The sequence below is a fragment of the Euprymna scolopes genome, chromosome 30, assembly GCF_053919585.1.
Source record: "Euprymna scolopes isolate OS-2025 chromosome 30, ASM5391958v1, whole genome shotgun sequence".
Lineage (NCBI taxonomy): Eukaryota > Metazoa > Mollusca > Cephalopoda > Sepiida > Sepiolidae > Euprymna > Euprymna scolopes.
Genome location: NC_136511.1, coordinates 97,126,401 through 97,147,289, shown reverse-complemented (window position 1 = coordinate 97,147,289; position 20,889 = coordinate 97,126,401). Strand labels below are relative to the sequence as shown.

The following is a 20,889-nucleotide window of genomic DNA, read 5'->3' as shown; positions in this document are numbered from 1 at the left end:
ACAAACACATTCGTTTTCATAAAAAATAACTTCCAAATGTTTCGGGTTATTTAATCCTTAACTTAAAATTAGTTTCTTTTTCTTTCACGATCAAAAAAGGGTGAAGGTAGTTTTTTTATGAATGAAAACCATACTAGGGGTCATTCAGTGCGTCTACAGGAACTAAAGGACCGAACAAGGTTGTTGGCGTGTTTGAGGTTGAAAACATTTTACCCATTAACATTTTATCTGAGTAAGTTCCGCCTGTGTGGGTTTTACAAACAATTTTAGTGAAGAGTTCGACTGCACGGTAGATACACCGGAAAGTCCCTTACTTTGAAATGCTTTTTTACAAGGTTTTTTTTTTTTTTTTTTTTTTTTTTTCAATAGTAAAATCAGAAGAGACGTTTTAAAAGAAAAGTACTTGTAAAAAACATTTTAGATATTGTATAAAAAAATTAAAATAAAGACTTTTTATGTAAATTAGTTTAAAATATTTTTTGGTTTGCCTATTTTAAATATAACATTTGAAAAAAAAAATGTGAATATCTCGTTTGGAAGACAAAAATCTGTAAAAAGCATTTCAAAGTAAAAAATTACATTTTTATTATAATATGAAAAAAAAAAAAAATGTTTCATTGTGTACTATTTGAAAAAAAAAATAAAATCTTAAAAATAAAACTTAGTAAAAAATTTCAAAGTAAGAGACTCTCCAGGGTGTTTATCGAGCAGTCTCCGCAGAACTTATAAGTTTCGTCTGTGTATGTTTTAGTGAACATTAGGTATCGCCAAAACAATGTGAAAAAAAGAAAGCATGATTCCGTGACGTCAGACTTGTGTTATCTATATGAACTATGGAAAAGCAGAAGCTACTTAATGATTTTTTAAAACTTTTTATCTTCTTCAACTGCAATTAATAATTAATCTTTGTTATAATTTTGTTAGGTTTTAAAATTTACACAGTTTAACGATTAATAATATTATAAACATTTGTATATTAAATATGAAATACGGTTTTACTGAATGTTCATTTGGTTACCTACGGGGTTCCATATTTTGTTCGGTAAAAAGAGACAATCAAAATATGAGGGGGGGGGGGCTACAAAATGCTTAATATTTGCGCAATAATATTTTCAAATCGGTCTTGTCTTCAAATGGCTCTTGTCAGCTATTTTATCTCCAGATGGAGATAAAATAGCTGACAAGAGCCATGTTTATATAAAAACTTAATATTTAAAAAAAGATTTAAACAATTAAAAATCTATGTTGTAACGAAACCTTTTGAAATAATGGAATTTTTCGTTTTAATCTTTTAAAAATTAATTAAATGTTTACGAATTTTCTTTTTCTTGGCAATTCAACTGAGTATAGTATATATTAATTCGATAAAAAAATATAGTATATATTAATTCGACAAAAAAAAAACAAGAAAAAAGAAGGCTATTAAAAAAACATGATATTAAATTTATATCATTCTTTTAACTGCAACTTCAAGGTAAATTTTTGTTCAATACGTGTATTTAAATTTTAAAAAAAAAAAATGTTTTACTTATTTGAACTCTTCTGTTTCATAATAAATAGAAATTTCGATAGATTTAAATATATTTTGTTCAAATTTCGAAAAAATAAATAGGGGAGGGGGACACGTACTAAAAAAAAAATTCCCCTCGTATATTTTACGGAAACTGCCTTTTATATGTAATTCCATTCTAAAATGGATAAGGATCTAAAATTTCACGAAAATCTGACCATTAGTTGATTTTTGCTAGATTTATTAAACACGGGTATAGTTTCACGTTCGAAACGCTTACTACATGGGAACGTTATTTTAAAGCGCCAATTATACAAACACGATTTCATCTCGCAATTTCATTATCGTACGATAAAAAATTTTGGGGGTTTGTATTACTGTACACAGATTCGAAAAAGTTGTCAAAAACAAATATATAACAAATAAATGTTATCAAAAGCAAGATAAGTTACTTTTCTACCAAACTGGATATAATTTTCATGTTTTTAATATTGATTATCAAAAGCAAGGTAAGTTACTTTTCTACCAAACTTGATATATTTTTTGTGTTTTTATTCAGTGTAACATGTTTATTCAGCTCGAAAAACATACAGTGTTTACCGATGTATTCGAAACTTCAAAATGGCGCCCGACTCCCTTTTTTACACGGTAAGTTCGGGAAAAGGTGATATACATAATAAACTAGACAAAATACTGTTAGAAATTCGCTCAATATATGTTACCGTGACATAAGTTGACATATATTCGGTGTTTTTTAATAGTATTTTGTCTAATTTATTATTTATATCACCTTTTCCCTAACTTACCGTGTTAATGAGAGAGTCGGCGCCATTTTGAATTTTCCAATACATATTACATCGGTAAACACTGCATGTTTTTCGAGCTGAATAAACATGTTACACTGAATAAAAAGCACAAAAAATATATCAAGTTTGGTAGAAAAGTAACTTACCTTGCTTTTGATAACATTTATTTGTTATATATTTGTATTTTTGATAACTTTTTGGAATCTATGTGTACAGACAAACCCAATTTTTTTTTTTTTTAAATTATTACTAGTTTATTTTGCCCTTCTTTTAAATGGTACAAAAGTTATATTGATAATATTAATTTATAATAAAGTTAATCGTTTTACATATGGGGAGGGGGTAATTCTGTGGTGACTTTTGGAGGTGCCTAGTGAACCACACACACGTGTTGATTATTCCTATGTTTTTGTAGACTTTAAATATCTCTATTTCCTTTCATTTACATTTTTTTTCGTCTCCAAATCATTTTTCATTTCATATAAAAAAAAAAAAGATCCAACTTTTTTTTTAAACATACATTTTTCCCTGATGACTTATTTGGTGGGCTTTCGCTATTCCACGAAACACGTGTCAGATGCATTTCATAAACAAATGAATAAAATATGACTGAATTAAATACATCTGGTTTGGGAATGTTGGCTATAATATATATATATATATATATATATATATATATATATATATATATATATATATATATGTGTGTGTGTGTGTGTGTGTGTGTAACAAAACCGAAAAAAAAAAAGAAAAAAACATAACGGAAAAATAAATTTTCTAAATAATAGAAAAAAATCCTTTTTTGTTAGAAATATTCTTGTCACAGAAACAAAAGCATTTATCACTTACTATTCTAACAGCAAAATTTTTAAATTAAAATCGGTTTAGAATTCACTTATAATTTTTATTTTACAATTATTTTTTTTTTAACTTTTAATTAAAGTTAAAATCAAGGGTTTCCACAAGAGAGACGGAAGCAAATATTGGATTATTAATAAGATTGTTTTTTGTGCGTGACCCCCCCCCCCCACACCTCCTACCAAAGGGAACTGTAGATTAATGGGAACAAAAATTGTCTCAACTTGAGAGGATTTCCCTTCCTCTGCGAAGACAACCGATACTACACTCGTTTGAAAGACGGGATTGTTGGTTAAAATTACATGAAAAAACAAAATAAGTTGTTAGCTTTGTTTTAGATTTAGGTTAAATGACGAAAATGACTTAAAATACTATAGATTTAGTTGTTGTTGTTATTGTTGTTGTTCGGTTGGTTACTACAAACCTTATGGTGGTGGTGACGGTGGTATCTATGGTAGGAGAACCCGCAGTTGTATTCTCTTCCAAGAGTGCGTACTCCTCCATCTGGCCGGCGACGTTGTTAAGTCGAGGAGTGGGGAAAGGGAGACAAAGAGTGGGACACACACAAGTAAATTAAAATATAAAAATTGACAAGGGTCGGGGATAAACTTTGTTACAAACAAAGAGAGGGGGGGGAGGTAATTGTAAAACACAGTTTTAACAAAAAACACGAACATTTGTTTCCTTCTCCGTCTGATTGATGTATTAGTGTTACTAGCGGTACTTAACTTTTCTCTTTAAGAAGAGACAACAACGAGGGTCATGACCCGCACATCTTGTTAAAAACATAATATAATTCATGGTTTGTTTAGTTTGAACGTAAGGGAAAAGGGAGAGGATGGGTGACTACAGGATTGTTTCTTATTAGTATTACTTATAAGGCCATTAAAGAGCGGGGGTTGGGCAGTGGAGTGGAGACACCAGCTCGTCAAGAAGTCTTGACATTAGCCACCACTAACGTTCTTACTATAAGCACTAGTGAGTATCGTTTCAGTTTTATCAATTTGTGTGGTTGGTCATTGACATGCGCAAAAAACAAAGACAAATAATGATTACAAAAGAGAGAGAATAATCTCCCCTTCTCATGCTTAGCAAAGAAATAAGCGGGTGACTTCACATGTTAGTTTATATAAAGCACGCACTTTGCAGGTGTGTGCGCACTCGTAAAAACCGAGAGAGAGAGAGAGAAGAAAAATAAGGCTCTACAGGAGAAAGTTATTTATTATATGAAATGAAACAAAAATGTGAACTTTTCTACATCGGATTTTGACCTGAAAACATCACGAAAAAAAAAAAAAAAAAAAAAAAAAAACACTGATTAATGTGGTTTCTGATTTTAATGAAATTTGAATGGGAGCATTAAAAAAAATTGCAAACGTCTCATTCACTATAAAGATTGATTTCATAAGTTCATTGGAGACGACAGAGGTTCGTTTGTTGAAAACGCATATTTCTTTTCGTCTGGAAACACAAATGATCTTAACGTTGGTCGTTTAACTTTAAGAGAAACTTTCTTTTAAATAGTTAAATCACTTCGAAACTACTTTCGAATAACGAGGAGTCACGATATAATAAACAAGTCGGCCATTTTAAACGATATTATATATTTTTATAAAAATTAAAAAAGAAAACACCCTTCGAAACTAGAAAGCTGTTTTAAAGTGTGTGTGTGTGTGTGTGTGTGTGTGTAACAAAAGATGGATGATTTTACAGGAAAATAAATTAGTCTTCCATTATTTCAGAACATCGGAACAAAAAAACCAGTGGCATTTTAATCGCGAAAAGAAAAAATGCATTTAATTAGCAAAAAGGCGTTATCAAAATTTTAGTTTTAAATTGTAATTTCCAATTAAAATTTGTTAAGATTTGACTTTCAGATTATTTTCAAATATATAAGATGTTTAAATAATTTCAGATCAAAACCAAAATTGATGCATTGTAATAATGATTAATAGATAAAAAAAAACAGCTGTTTCGTTGTTATCGTGACTGTTCAGTGTGGTTAGATGTAGCAGGTGTGTACAGAGATCCTAAATCTAAAAATGAGGTCAGTTCAAACTGCGATCTGAGAGTAGGAGAAATTATAGAACTACATGTTTTTTCTGTGTTTACATTTTTTTTACACTACCGCTAATTTAAGTGAACTATTCTTTATAATATACTAGCGAGGGGTACCCGACGTTGCCCGGGTGTTTGGAGGTGTGTGTGGAAACTCCGGGGGTGGGGTGCGGTGGGAGTGGGGTAAAAAAAAAAAAGTAAGTATGAGGATCGAACCCGAACCCTTGAGGCAAAGTTGTAAATTAAAGTGTGAAGAAGAAGAAGAAAAGAAAAAAAAAAAAAAAAAAAAAAAAAAAACGTGCGACGTTAACGATTGCCCCACCGTGACATGCTAACGGAAACACGCTTGAATTTATTTAATTACTTGGATTTAGCAGGTGCCCGTTTTAATGAGTTAATGAGGTCAAGTTTGAGTGCGGGATAGTACCTTCTACTGCTGAACGCCCCCCCCCCTCAAGATGTTATAGGAAAAAGACTAACCCACATGCAGCGAGCGACAAATGTTGGAATATTTATCTTCCCGAAATCGAGCAAATTAAATAGACAGGCTTCGTTGTTAACTGTGAGATATTATGATTTATATGCGTTTTAAAAAGTTGTGAAGCGAGCGACCGCTTCTCTGAAAAAAGCCTTTTGTTGACATACAGAAAAAGCGAACACACATACATACATTTTCGCTTTTATATATATAGACTATTGCTTTATGTTAAGTGGAAACCATTATTTCCTCTACTGGAATGTTCAACTCTAAGTAGGAAACATAATTTCAGCGTTCTTTAATAGTTCAGTTGATTAGTCAAGCGGGTGACATGCACTTTAAGTGGTCAGAGGAACGGGCTAGAGTCTCAGTTTTTACTTTGTGGGTTTTCTTTGTTGATTTCCAGCCTTATAAACTAATTTAACTGTTTATTTAATGGTATTACCATAGCAAACACGAAAGTCACAAAAAGAAATCAGTAAAATAATATAGTTTTTAATTATATATATATATATATATATATATATTGACAATCTGAAAAGTTATAGCTTAATCAATATAAACAATTTTGTAAAAACTTCAGTAATAAATATGTGAGAGGATTAGGGCTATACATTATATACTTCAACTCCATTCATATTAACTAAAAGAACATTCTGTGTGTGTTTTTGTTGTTTATTTTAAGAACTTTATGACGTGATAGTATTGCAAATTGAAATAACATGTGCTTGGCATAAGAAAAAAAAAATTCAGTTCTTAAAAGTGTATGCATCGACTGTAAATTCATTTTATGTTCAAATCTCGCAACACAAATTCAGTAACTTTTTTTCACTATTTAATAGTTAGTGTGGCTCAGGCAATATGGCCCCAGTAGATGAGGAACGCAAACGCATTGAGCATAGCCAAATGCTGAAAACATGGTCAAAAAAAAAAAAAAAACATATTTTTTTTCTTTTTATTGTGGACTGATAAAGGCTGGGAAGAAAGACAAAATATAATGAAAGAAAAACAAATAACAAATAAAGTGGTTATATGTAGTTTCCATTAAATACCAAGTTGGGTCTTTCTTCCGGACCCTAACTCGAAGGTCCACAACAGTATAGGGCACAAATGTCTGTAATAGATCTAATAACATTTTAACTGAATAAACGTTTCCATAATCCATGACACCATCCATTAGGTAAAATATTAGATTTTAAGTTTTGAAATTTAATGATCAAAACAATTTAATAGCAGTCTTTTTTTTCTTTTGTTTTTTATTTAAAGAAAATTTCATTTCGATACTTTTCAATGAATATAAATAAAAGATCAATGACCTAATCTAAATAGATTATATTAATCTTTTCTCAGATTAAGCACAGTGATAATCCTAGGCATTATTTAAACTAGAATTTTTGTCTTAGCTGTTCATATATTAAAAAGAGAAAGAAAAGGTGAAAAGTCAACGGGGGGGGAGTCTTTGGAATGACGGGAGGAGCATGAGTAAATAAATATTGGCTTGATTTAATCATATAGACACCATAATAATTATTACAAACCAGAGATTACTTTCTATCCTTTAACACTGCAACTCTGGTTTAGAGTTGCTAATAGTAAGGATAGAAGAGCACAATTTCTGGTTTCCTTAGTAACTGGCAGTTTCACACCGGAAGCAAACAACATAATTGTCGGATTTCTGAAACTACTTGCCATCATAAAACTATGATTTTCTATCGTAAATTATATTTTTCATATACGATTAAAGAATAAAAACATGTTTTAAACAATCCTCTTTTCTAAGCCTAGTCATGTGACCTGCATTCGAATGGATAAGTTAACAGGAGACTAGTCTGTCGCTGATTATATTACCAACAAGACTGAACAACATCTAGGTTTGGGTTCATTCACTTACCACATAAATGCTCACTTATCTAATAGTGATAGAACAATCCTAAAATTTGTCCCGATTTTGATAAAATTACAATATTCTACTTTACAGATTCCTATTCTTTTTAAATCTCTTACCTATAGTTTTTTTTTTTTTTTTTTTTTTTTCGGGATTATCGTAAATAGCATGTTAATATGTGCATATACTTTCGTAAACATAATATACCGAGGGGAATGATTTATAGAACTTGGTTTTACTGGTAGTTAAAAAGAAATATACATCTTATTGTTATAACTAAAAACAAAGTAAACAAAAGAATCGTTTTTGGCATCAGAAAATATGCAAATTTTTTCGATTAATCATCCCAACATTACTAAAAAGTTAAACATGTCTTAATCATCTGATGAAAAACCATGTGTGTTTACATGATTTAGCTCTAAATAATGTTAAAAACTATTGATAGAAAAATGCTTCTAGGTTTTTCACTGTTATCCAATTTCAGAATAAAATGTATGTAGTATCCATTCAAACTAACATCTCACTCAGATTTTTTTCCACACATCAGTCATTCTTTTAAAAAAGATTTATCAACTGATTGAATAAGGTTTTCCCATTATTAAACAAATTAAAACATTTAAGAATATATGATATCACTTGTAGATGCATGTGTGCTTAAGAACATCTGCTAATATCTAGATATAACTAAAAACAACTGTTACATTATATTTCGCTCATTGTCCTTTATGACAGTCTTTAAAGTAGATTTGCATTTCCTGACAATTGTGAGTTTAATCCCCGAGTTAGGTACTGCTTATTTAGCCTCGTTTGGTTGAAGAGACAATATAGGGGAAAGAAAGGAAAGTGAATGAAGTGTACTTACTTCTGTGGTACAGTTGGCATATTCTTCTGCAGTTGGTGATGCATACTTGGACTTTTGGCAGAGTCAGGGGTTCGTGTTTTTTGGTGCCGTAATAAGAGTAACCTTCCAAGCTCTTCACACCACATTGAAAGCATAGCTTTAAATAAAAAATAAAAAAAACTTAAAAAATCGATTTTAAACAAAAACAAAAACATTTTAAAAACTAAAATTGAAATACATCAGATGTGAGGAGCCAAATGTTAAAATCAAGATTAATTTTTCAACCTGGGGGCCATACCCAACCCCTGCGCATGTGTGCAGCACAAACAAACAAACAAAAAAATTTTTTTAACTTCCTTCCTAAACAACTCCAATCAGTGTCATATAATAAAATTGAATTAAGAAAAAGATACAAAGTGCATGGGAGAAAAACAGGAAGACATTTTTTTTTTTTTTGATAAAGCAAAAGTCATTTAACTCCTCTACTCCTTTCATGAATTGTTTACTCTTAAGTCTTTAGATGAAAATTAAAATTTTTAATACTGAAAGGTAAGTTTCATAAGAGGAAAAATTATCTTTAAAAAAAAAAAAAAAAAAAAAAAATTGATCAAAGGCCGAAGGTTCAGAGTCCAAGCCATGACTGAGATGGCGGTACTTGTGCATTTAACGAACCAGACGTAACTCAGCATTTGCTCAGCTTTGTCCGGCGCATGACGTCAACAGCGGAATATAACCGATTAAGCAGACGAGAATTTCGCTATCAATTGGAAGAGTGTCACAACTCAAGAAACGCTTATTTGAAGAGAGTTAAAAAAAATTTGTTTTAAAAAGATAACTGACGAAATAATAATGAATACCTTGCGGACCAGCTCCAGACCCCTGAGGCTGCACTAAACTTTTGCCAGCAACGGAAATTGTTGGCAGAAGAGAAAAGGTGTTTACATTTTGGCCAGGATTGTGTACTTGCAAAGAGAACAAACCTTTCCGACGGTTACGGTTGGAGGTGTAGAAGTGTAACATGTCGTCGATGGACCTCCATTAGGATTGGGACCTTCTTCTCAAAATCCCGACTAACCATCGCATGTATAATAAAAATAATATACTTATGGGCGTTCGAGATGGCATCTACAAAAAAATCTCCATCGCGAATGTGGGTTACGTTCTCGCCACACAATTGTGGATTGGAAAATTTTCCTGCATGATATATGCAGGGACTATTTTCTTAGGAATCCCCGGCAGATTCGAGGCCCAAGCCATACGGTAGAAATCGACGAGTCCGTTTTTAACCGCAGAAAACAATGTCGGCAGACTTCTGACACCGGTTCGGGTCTTCGGTGGATACGACCCCGCCGAAAAGGAGGGTTTCTTGGTCACTGTACCAAATAGGAACACCGAAACCCATCTTCCACTAATAAATAAAAAAAATCCTTATTTCTGGCAAAAAAAAAAAAAAAAAAAAAAGTCCTTGTTTCTGGCGAAAAAAAAAAAAAAATGATCCTTGTTCTTGCCCCCCCCCCCCCAATGTTTTTTATTGCCCTTTTTTAAGCTTTTTCCATTTATTTGACATAAAGAGTTGCAAAAAAAAAAAAAAAAAAAAATTAACTTTTACGTGTTTAAGACATAGACAATGTTTTTTTACGTTAAAAATTGAAAAAAAAAAAAAGAACAGTTCAGACAAAAAAAAAAAAGTTTCCTATTATTTAACAAAAAAAAACTTGTTTTATATGTATTCATTTTGAAAACAATTCCAAACAATAATAATAAAAAAAAAACATAAATGAACGGTAGGTTTTTTCTTTTTACTTATTTAATTTTTTTTATGTTTCTACATTTTACAATTTCATTGTACAATTATTTTGTTGTAGCGTTGTTTTTATTTTATCGCCAACGCTCGATTTTATCCAGCTGTTGACGTCATGCGCCGGACAAAGCCGAGCAAATGCTGAGTTACATCTGGTTCGTTAAATGCACAAGTACCGAGATGGCTTTTTACATGTCGACTGAGGTATGACTTTTCTCCCATACTTTGCTTATCCCTTTGAGAAGGGCTTAGTTTATTGCTATTCGCCCAAAAGAAAATCCATACACTGCTGCCAGTCATTTTTTGCAAGCCAGAATTCTCTTCTTTTAGGGTGCTGGCTTTTCAAATCCCTCTTTTTGACCCCTGTGTCACATTATCCCATTGTTAGATATACATAATTCACATATATGAGAGGCCCAAGTGATTTTAGTGGAAATCCACCATTTATGGATTAAAAGAGCAAAGAAATCACATCTCTAACATACCAAATAGAAAATCAAGTTCACTGTCATTAAAACATTAATTATAAAAATCAAATTGATTGTAGTTGAGGAAAGATGAAAGGCTCCCTTTTAAAAAGTTTTAAATGAAAGATGCAACCACTTCTTTCTTCTGTGACAATTTGACCCCAATAATCAAACTGATGGTCATACCTTGAAATAGAATTCAGTAACGAAAGAGTCGTCTTCCCACGTGATCACTCTTACTTGATTAATGTAAACTACTTCAAGCATAACTTTTGGTACAATTTAGCAAAAACTAAATCCATTTACTTTTAGATAGTTGTGAAAAGGAGCAATTTTTTATAATCCAGCTCTCTACCCCTTACTTTGGATTGAGACAAAAATAAATATTGCCTGAGTCTCAAAGGATTTATCCTCCACTGATCAATGATAAAAATAACTTCATCCATGCTTCATCTGATGCTACACTTTATGCTCCCCAACAAAAGGCAAAGAAATTCACACTTAAACATGCTGCTTGCATATCTTGTGGCTTTAGATGAACTGATGGATTTGTTGGTCATAGTATGACATATGCAATTACATCAAGTGACATAATATGAATGTTCTTAGAAATTGTTGCATTTGGAAGGGGGTAAGATCCCATGATGGTGATCCCCAAAAAGTGAAACATGCAAGTTATTTAGAAAAGAGAAAAATAGTCAAGTCATTTGAAAGGAACTCGTGCTCCACTGCAATACGCAGGCGCTTATTTTATGACAAGCAAATAGCTAGTTAGGTGTCTGAGCACATAAAAGAAACATTTTTTTTCCAGAAAATAGTTTGCTTAACCAAAATTCTGATTAAAATTTGGAATCATTCAAGCACACTTGCTAATATGATCTTTTAGGTGTGCAGGTGCAAATCGTACATGAGAGAAATAGAGACCTTAGCTCTCGTCTTGGAGAGGCTCCATGTTTTGACAAGCTTCTGGAATTGACCTTTACTCCTGATCTGAAATGGAACACGTACATCAAGTTGTTGCCAGGGTCGCTGGAAAAATGGTGGGATCCTTCTACCACTCCAGAAGATATCTCACTGCTGATGCAATTCTCTATCTATATAAAAGCCAAGTACATCCAAGGATGGAGTACTGCTGCCACATCTGGTCAGGAGTTGCTAAAAACAGCCTATCCTGCTTTGACAGAGTACAAAATAGACTTTGTGGCCTAGTGGGAGATGCCCTTTTCTCTTCCCTGCAACCTCTCTCCCACAGAAGAGACGTTGTGAGTCTGTCTTTATTTTATCGTTACTTCCATGGCAAGTGCTAGTCTGAGCTCCAATCTCTGGTCCCCCCTCGCCAATCTTTTACAAAAAACACCCGTCTAGCTGAAACCAGTGTCAATAATTTTCCCCACTCGTTATCTGCGCTTAAATCAAAATGTAGATTCCATGAACAAAGCTTCTTTCTTAGAATTGCATGCCCGTGGAACTCTCTTCCGTTTTCCTGTTTCCCACCTGAGTACAACTTGGATGTCTTCAAGTCCAACATAAACAAATTCCCGATAAACCGCTCCCTTAAGACACTTTATCAAATCTCCATTACTAATGATTACTACGATATTATCCCATTCATTACTGTACACGCAATAACCGTTAAGTTGTGACTACCATATAAAAATTCACACGTTTTAAATATTAATTTCCATTAAATTTCTCAATTTTTAAGATAAGGATCGATAATTTATGTTATTTGTATTCTTCAGATTACTGTTCTCATTTTGAGTGCTATTTTCACGTTTCGATATATGTAACTCTATTCACTTGTATTTTGCTGAACTCAAAGAATCTAATCCGCAGAGGTAGCATGCTCTTTTTCCATCAGCCACGACTGAGTAGAAGTTCAAATTAATTCACAAATGTACTTTGAGTGTCACCTGCACTGAGGATTGAACTTTCAACCGTCAGAAGAGTACAACTACTGAATTTTGCCAAGTACTTTATCCACTACGTCTTGCGAAGGTTACATTGAAATGTTGTGAAAATAACACTCAAGATAAAAATAGTCCAAAGAATCCAAATCTGTGTGTTTGTTTGTGTACCCCTACAGAATATCTCTGTCAATTTTCAGTCTACAGACTCAAAATTTGTACTGAGTACTGAGATTTGGGAAAATCTTTGTAATCCATTTTCAACCAGAAATTTGTTAAGGGGTCAAAGTTCAACGATTTGACCTTTGAGAACTCTACCAAACTCCTCTACTGATTTTTGGTATAAACATGTGAAATTTTAGATATAGGTTTCTTGGACATGGATCTAATTTAATAACTTGATTTGAACTCAAAACAATCCATGTTAAGGGATCATAATAGGGATCAAAGTTAAACAAAAAAAATTGACCGCTTCGATCTCTACCAAATTACTCAGACAATTTCTGGTCTAAACATTTGAAATTTTAGATAAAGGGTATTCAGAGATAGGGCAAGCTTTTTAATAGGTTTGGGTCGAAAACTTGAGTTACCAATATATAAATGTATGTATATATGTCAGCCTTAAACTTTCGACAGAGGTGACGGATTTTACAAGATCAGTATCGTTTTGAAGTTCGACCTTTCAGACAACAAATATCGAAAAATTGGCTAAAAACATTAATATCTTCATCTTCAACTAGTCACTTTTCTAATGGGGAGGGGGGGGCTTTTTTCACTGATATTTTCGAAAGTCATCCTCTCCTTTCGATTGTCTAGCCTTAATTAAAACACGTCATTTCTGGTTTGATGGTGGTCGTAACAGCAAAGATGTCAGGTTTTTTTTCCATGCTTTTCCTCCTTTGCGGTACAGGTTCGAGCCTGTCTTCCTACTACCACTTTTTTTTTTGGGGGGGGGGCTCAACACACACCTCCAAACACCCGGGTAACGCCAGGCTGAAATGCTAGTAATATAAATAAATTGCCATATTTTCGATTCTGTACTTAACTTTCTTTCCATCATAGCCGTGGTTATGACTAAGTCTAGTTAATACTGTAGGGTTTATTTCAACCTTTTCCCAGTAGGCTTCATCCTGAATCTCATTTTTGCAAAGGCGTGTCGTTTGTCTTCATTACATGTCTATACCAGCACTGGACAATTTTTTTCTTATTTCAACCGAGAGCGTCATAATTTTGAACACGGTAGAGTGTAGTCATAGATCACTATTTAAATAGGACATGGATGCGATAAAGAATAGCATTGTCAAAGTTTAAAATGAGCTATACTATAAATCAGTCCGAAGGTGGATTTAATCAGCATCAAATTGCTGCAAACCTCAGGATTCCATTTCCACTGTTAACGAAGAGATTGTCCAAATTCATCAAAGGAAATCAATCATTAATGTTAATACAACAACAGAGGACATGGCTTACAATGGTCAAAGTTGGCTTGAAAGCTATGACTGGCCCAATTGTCTTTGGTGTGCTATAATAGAATTAGGAATGGCTGACGTATGCTGAGGAGTCAGCAGCGGGTACACTTGAACGGACTGCCTTGACTCATGATGTGGCGAATTCATTTGGAGCCGGCTCAACTCATCCTGAGAGAATGCCTTCACAAGTACAAAAGTGAGCATAACAGTAGGCTACCTTTTTGTTGATGCTATTGTTTGCATGGATAATATTACTACACGAGTATTTAGTCCATGGGGCTGGACATAAGTACATCAAAAAGTGAAAAATGAAATGCATACATTTTTCATTTTGTGCTAGTCTCACTTCAGAAAGAGAGAGAGAGAGAGAGAGAGAGAGAGAGAGAGAGAGAGAGACACACACACACACAATCTGCTTTTAATTATTTTTCATTAGGTCCGTCAACAACATGATATTATATAGTTATTCTTAACTAAACTGGTTTCCCTACCGAGATTGAATAACTTGTCACCTAGCAAGATATAAAAATTAAAACTTAATAATCATATATACTAGCAGGCCGCCAAGCATTGCCCAGTCATAAAATATGCTTAAATATATTTTGATTAATGCAGATTTTGTATGTATTATATTATATTGGACCCAATGTATAGTAATGATTTAAAAAGTTAAAATAAATGACTCGTGCGCCACCGAGAATCAAAACGCTTAGCTTAAAATTTATTTTTTTCTTTTGATGTTAATGCCCGAGCTATGACATGCTTGCTGCAAGGCTAAAAATTAAAACATGAACCAATAGCTATTACATTACACATGCATATTTGTAATGCCGTCGTTCGACCTTCACCTGGCATTCCATTACTTTAATTTACACACCGATTTTCCAAATATAAAGCTTTGCATGGGTTCGAATACCCTATATATGAAGTTTCAAAGACCAAAAACTAACAGAGGAGTTTGGTAGGCAAAATTTTTTAAACAAATTATATATATATATATATATATATATATATATATATATAGAGAGAGAGAGAGAGAGAAAAGGTTTGTGTTTACTAAAACCTTTTTATGCAAGTATAAATTATGTAGAATATCTGCATGAATATAAATATACAATGATCATCCCATGAGAAAAACGAAAAAACTAATAGGCGATTAATTAAAATGAATGTTTAAAAGAATATACAAATTTGCAATATCTTTAGCAGATAATTGCAATTCCACGACTCATACACAACAAAGTTGCATTTTCTTTTTAAATAGAAAAAAAAAGGGGGTGGGGGTGTAATATGAATATCAATACACAATTCCAGCAATCTATTCTCTTGGCTTTCCTCATGCCACTAAATTTGCTCTTCTACGGTAATAAAGCACCAATGAGATATCCATATACTAAATATTCTAAATGATGTATTTCCTCAGGTATGCACCTCACCTCTGCTTCAATGAGTATAAAGACGAAACAACTATGAGGAAAGACAGCGAGTAGTCATTGGGTGTAAGCGATTAGTTTTCTTATTTTTCCCAAAAAAAGAAAATGATTATGAACTATCACTGTTGCATAGAGATACCCTTGGTCGTGTATTGATGTAATGAATATAAGATCATCCGGGTCTTTCCTCCTGCAATATTGACTGGCTAGTTAAGCCATAAATACCGGCTTGTAGAGACATTTAGAAGTGACGTCGAAAGATACACAAGCTCGCTGCTAAGAACTCTCACTTCGACTATGGCACTCACCCCATACTGTGGCATATCAGATTTATTACTTGAACACTAAGCAAGACCACTCAGATATTTCAAATGATAGGTATCCTTTTTCTGAAATCATATCAGTGACAACAAAAGGATTTGAAACAAACAAGTTAGAAAAAACGTTTAATGACAAACTAATCAACACGACCTCACAAGTTAAAAAGAAAAAACAAAAAATCTAATGAAAAAAGTCAGAAAGACTTATTGTTACTTACAGAAACTGAATTTTTTTCCTCTACTTTTTTTTTTTTTAAACCTGATGAGGAACATAAAAAAAGGCTTCTATTCAATTCTTACAAAAACTTGCCCTTTTCTTTTGTAGAAATTAGAGAATTGTTTTTTTCTTGTGAATACTTTAAGAAAGAAAAAAATGGAACAGATTGCAGCATTAGCTAAAGTGCTTGAAACCACTTTACAACAGCAATTTCAACAATCCAAAAGACAACAATTCAAACACCAACAACAAGATGTTTGAAAAGTTATTCAAACAGTAGGCAAAAGAAAAGAAATCATTTCTGAAAGATGTATTACCTAGGACCACAAAATCACCAGGTTTAACAATATTTTCAACAGAAGGAATCTAAAATTCACTATTGGAATTTAAATATGACTCCAATATTGGCTCAATATTTCCAGCTTATTTTCTTAGATTTTAAACTATATTTACGAAAAGATGCAAGCAATGGTCGGACAAAGAAAAAAAAAACATCACACTATTGTTACAAAAGTTGGGAACAAAAAAAAATATTATTAAATACACAAAGTTAATCATTCAAAAAAGAAGATATCATTCAATGAAACAAGAGAAATTTTGTCGAAATTTTTGGATGAAAGAGAACATTTGTTTTATGAAACATTATACATTTGTTTTATGAAACATTATAAATGTTTAAATGTCGTAAAAATGAGGAGAATGATTTTGTCACATATGCTGGTAAACGTACAATGTGAGACATTTCACTGAATTATCGATCGACATGTTCATATGTTTAATTTTTGTCTAAAGCTTAATGATACCAAAGGAAAAACAAATTTGAACAAGAATTCTTAGTAGCATGGGACAGAACCCAAACGTTACGCTACACAAGGTAATGAAGGGAATGCCAGTGTCTAATAAATATTAAAAAATATCTAAAAACGAAATGAAGGATGATAAAATACATAAATATAAAAATGGGTAGACCATAGAAATGTTATTCGATTCAGGAAGTGATATACCAGAAATAAACAAACAAACAAACTGGGGGGGGGGGAATAGGTTGTCTATGGTTTAGAAGCAGAGAACAGCTTGCCAGACGAGTATCAGGTACAAAATTAAAGTTTAAAAGAAAACTAAATTGTAATATTTCGTTCATCAAAAACTAATAAATCAAAAGTATATGTACTTTTTTTTGGGTTAGATTGGATTGTTCAACTGATGGGAATTATCAATTGTTTCTCTAACAAAGTTAAAGTTATTGATAAAAATAAGACCAAGCAAACAGATAAAATTATTATCGATTTGAAAAGTGAATCCCGTTGTGTTTTTGTTTTAGAGGGACTTGGTTTGTGCATGAAAACAGAAGTGAACTTTAAATTAAAAGAAAATATTAAATTGATTTTTAAACCTACAAGAAAAGCACCATTTTCGACACAAGATGCAATAAATTAGCAATTAGAAAGGTTGGAAAATAATGGCATAAATTCAAAAGTCGATTACTCAGATTATGTATCGCCAACAGTATATATAAAAAAAGAAAAACAAAAAAATCAGAGAATGCACTGACTTTTCACAAATAGAGTAGTAATTTCGGCTACTCTTACTCAAAGAATTCCACATGGATCATCCGGGAATTTCACAAATGAAATCGTTAATGAGCGATTACACATACTGGCCTATAATAAACCAGGATATAGAAATACCGGTGGTAAAACAATGCCAAATAATGAGGATGCTAAATAGAAAAATATTTTTATGCAAATAACATTGGAATCAGCCGAGATCCAGTCACACTAAAGAGGTTATGGGAAGTACCAAAGAGATACCAATCGAAATACTCATTGGAAATTCCTGTACCAATAAGTCAGAATTCTCCAATGGATGTATTCCTGAACTCAAGGCCAGAAATATCAGTGAGTCAAAGATCACCATGGCAAAACTTGAGCAAGAAAAGGCCCAGAAAAAAAGTAACTTTTGTCCAGACCCTAAGAGAAGATATTAAAGCTAAATTTCACAAGAAAATTTAGCTCATGGGAGGGTGATGTAATGTCTTTCCTCTTACAATATTGTGATTGGCTCGTTTGTAAGATGCTTAGAACTCGCGCTTCAACTATGACATTTGCTTTATGCTGCAACATACCAGATTTATTATTTAATCTGAAGGAAGACCGCTCAGTTACTTCAAACGATATATATCCCTTTTTTCGGATCATGTTAAATATTGTATCTTGATGGTAACAGTATAACTTTTACATCATTGTACTCCTAAAAGTGCAAATAAATTTCTTAGCAGTTGTAATTCCTGAGTTGGGAATATTTATATGACTCTTGTTTGATTTTATTTATCTCCCTCCCACAATCGGGTTAGGATTAGGGTTAGGGTTAGGGTTAGATACAAAATCAAGAAAGTGGAATTTGAAAAGAGAATGCATTAGAGGAAGAGCACTCTGGTCGACCAAAATTTGCCTGGGTACCCCTATCAACATTCTACAGTAGGGATGCTTGCCTCAACAATAAACTAACCCATTCTCTAACAGTGAGAAGGTAAAGCCGGGGAGGGTTAACCTCATGGAATTGTACAAGACCATATCTCAGCTGGACAAAGAACAAGGCCACACAAGCACAGCATGCCCCAAACTATTGTTCTGATTTTGGTATGAAATAGTCACTGTAGAGGGCAGCTCAACTCGTTTAAGACAATATGAGAGTGAATTAACTAGGACGTAATTGAAATTGATCTTTTTTTTTTTTTTTTTTTGCATGGCGAGTGGAATGTGAATAATCTATGCCTGCAAAATGACTTAAATAAGCGTCATCATTATTTCATGAAAAGACACAGGTAAACTAGTTAAGCAATCGTAATTGTTTAAAGTCACATTAATTAGAAAAACGGTAGCAATTTAACAAAAAAAGTTAAACAAAAGGAATGCTTCATTAACAATAGATATTAAATGTGGGTCACATCACAAAGAATGGACTAGAATTTAAAAGCATTTTGTCAAATGAATTATGGAACTAAAAAATGATATGGGAATTTACAACAATTAACAATAACGTCTTGATAAATTTGTAGATTAAGAACCTCTGTTGCCCCCACCCCACCATCCAGGAGATACTAGTTTTTTTTTTATTTTTAAATGCAATTACGTGTAAAGACCTTGGGGATGGGTAGACAACATCATTTTAGAATATAAAATTCGAGAGCAATTTTATATAATTTAAAATAGAATGCTGTAACCGTTTAAGGCAATCAAACTATTTTTTTTACCAGTATCACTAAACCATGTTTGGCATGGTTGTAAAACTACATGTAATTGCTTATCACAGCAAAAACTTAAAGAGAATGGCCCGGATTATTTATATGGTAAATTTATATGTGAAACTGATTCCCTACACTAAATTATAAGTTCATTTTATTATTATTTTTCACCAGGTTTTTCACACATAATTATATATTAAAAAAACAAAAAACCAAAAAAAAGTACAATCTTTTTGTTGTTGTTTTTTTTTTACATGTAGAGAGAGAGAGAGAGAGAGAGAGAGAGAGAGAGAGAGAGAGAGAGGTGTAACAGTGAAAGATAATACCAATTTCTTTCTTTTCTGAGTTTTCCTTTGACAATATTTGCACAAACTCTGTACACTTTCCTGTTTGGAGCCGGGCCTTTTTGGTTAGTTTCCATGGGGAAACCGTAGAAGTTGGGGAACATTTATCCATAAAACTGTTATAATGACCTTGTGACTTGGCAAAAATTTTTATTGTATTCGACATTCAGTTCTATTCAGTGTTTCTAGACCTTATTTTGCTGCCATGGCATACGATGGCAGCAAAACCTTAATTCCAGCTGTAAATCAAACATTATTTTGATAAATATCAGGAAGACATCCAACCAATAAAAAATCTGTCCCAATTAATGTAATGTTTTCCTAAAAAAGTTATTCTAACTTTAAGCTGTGCAGTTTGAATGTTGGAAGTTTGCGAGGAAGATCAGATCTGAATTTCTTAAGCAAAAACTTACTGATGTATGTTGTGTCCAAGAACATGCCGGCGAAGTAAACCTGTCCAAATGATTGTGGAACAGAATGCAAAATTTTAGATTGGAAATGTAAAGATAACAGGTGCTGTTATTATTTTATTGCAAAGAGAACTGCATCGATAAAGTGATTGAATTTAATCATATAAGTGATCTAATCAATTATTAAAGTTGATGTTTGGTGAGAAAATTTTTACAACAATATTTGTTTCTGTACCACAAGATAGTTTGAATGTAGATGCAAATGATAACAAGGTCAGCGAGAAGGAAAAAGGAGATGCATATGGTTATAGGAATATAAGAGAAAGAATTTAGTTTTGTTATGGATGTGTTTGTTGCAAATGTCGTTTTAATAAAAGGGAAAGCCATCTTAGGACAAATGAATTTGGAATGGGTTTCTTTCCCACCACTACTTTAACTTAACTGTTCCATGAAATGCCTTCTTGAAAAGTAAATGAAACAAAATATCAAAATTGAAATCAGCATGAACATATTAATTCTGTTTCATAGTCTGTCTTTGCTCCCCTTATCCCTTTTTACACATTTTTTATGCCTATAAAAATGTGTCCATTTGTTTTATGCCTATAAAAATGTGTCCATTTTTTTATGCCTATAAAAATGTGTCCATTATGATGTAGCTAAGCGTTTATCATCATTTGGACAAAACTTGAATTATTATTTTTTTTTTTTTTATTAAAAACAAAATTTTCCAAATTTAAACCAACTCGGTTCAAGTGTTAATGATTCCAATTTTCAAAATAAAAAAAAAAGTTTAAGTATTCATAAAAATAAAATAATTTAATGTACTCCTCAATTATAGTAG

The 20,889-nt window shown here is 32.4% G+C and overlaps 1 protein-coding gene across 11 annotated transcripts in view; it reads right to left on the bottom strand.

Annotated features, from left to right (window-relative positions):
* The window catches only part of LOC145254896 (zinc finger MIZ domain-containing protein 1-like), a 1,089,917-nt gene that overhangs the window by 75,770 nt on the left and 993,258 nt on the right, over window positions 1-20,889 (bottom strand). For 9 of the 11 annotated variants that reach the window (XM_080113820.1, XM_080113822.1, XM_080113819.1 and 6 more), the window contains one exon: window positions 8,458-8,593. In XM_080113820.1, coding sequence (XP_079969946.1) covers window positions 8,458-8,593 — 136 coding nt within the window. Of the gene's footprint in view, window positions 1-3,598; window positions 4,152-8,457; window positions 8,594-20,889 lie in introns of those variants that run through there. The other 2 variants (XM_080113827.1, XM_080113830.1) reach the window with 1 other exon arrangement.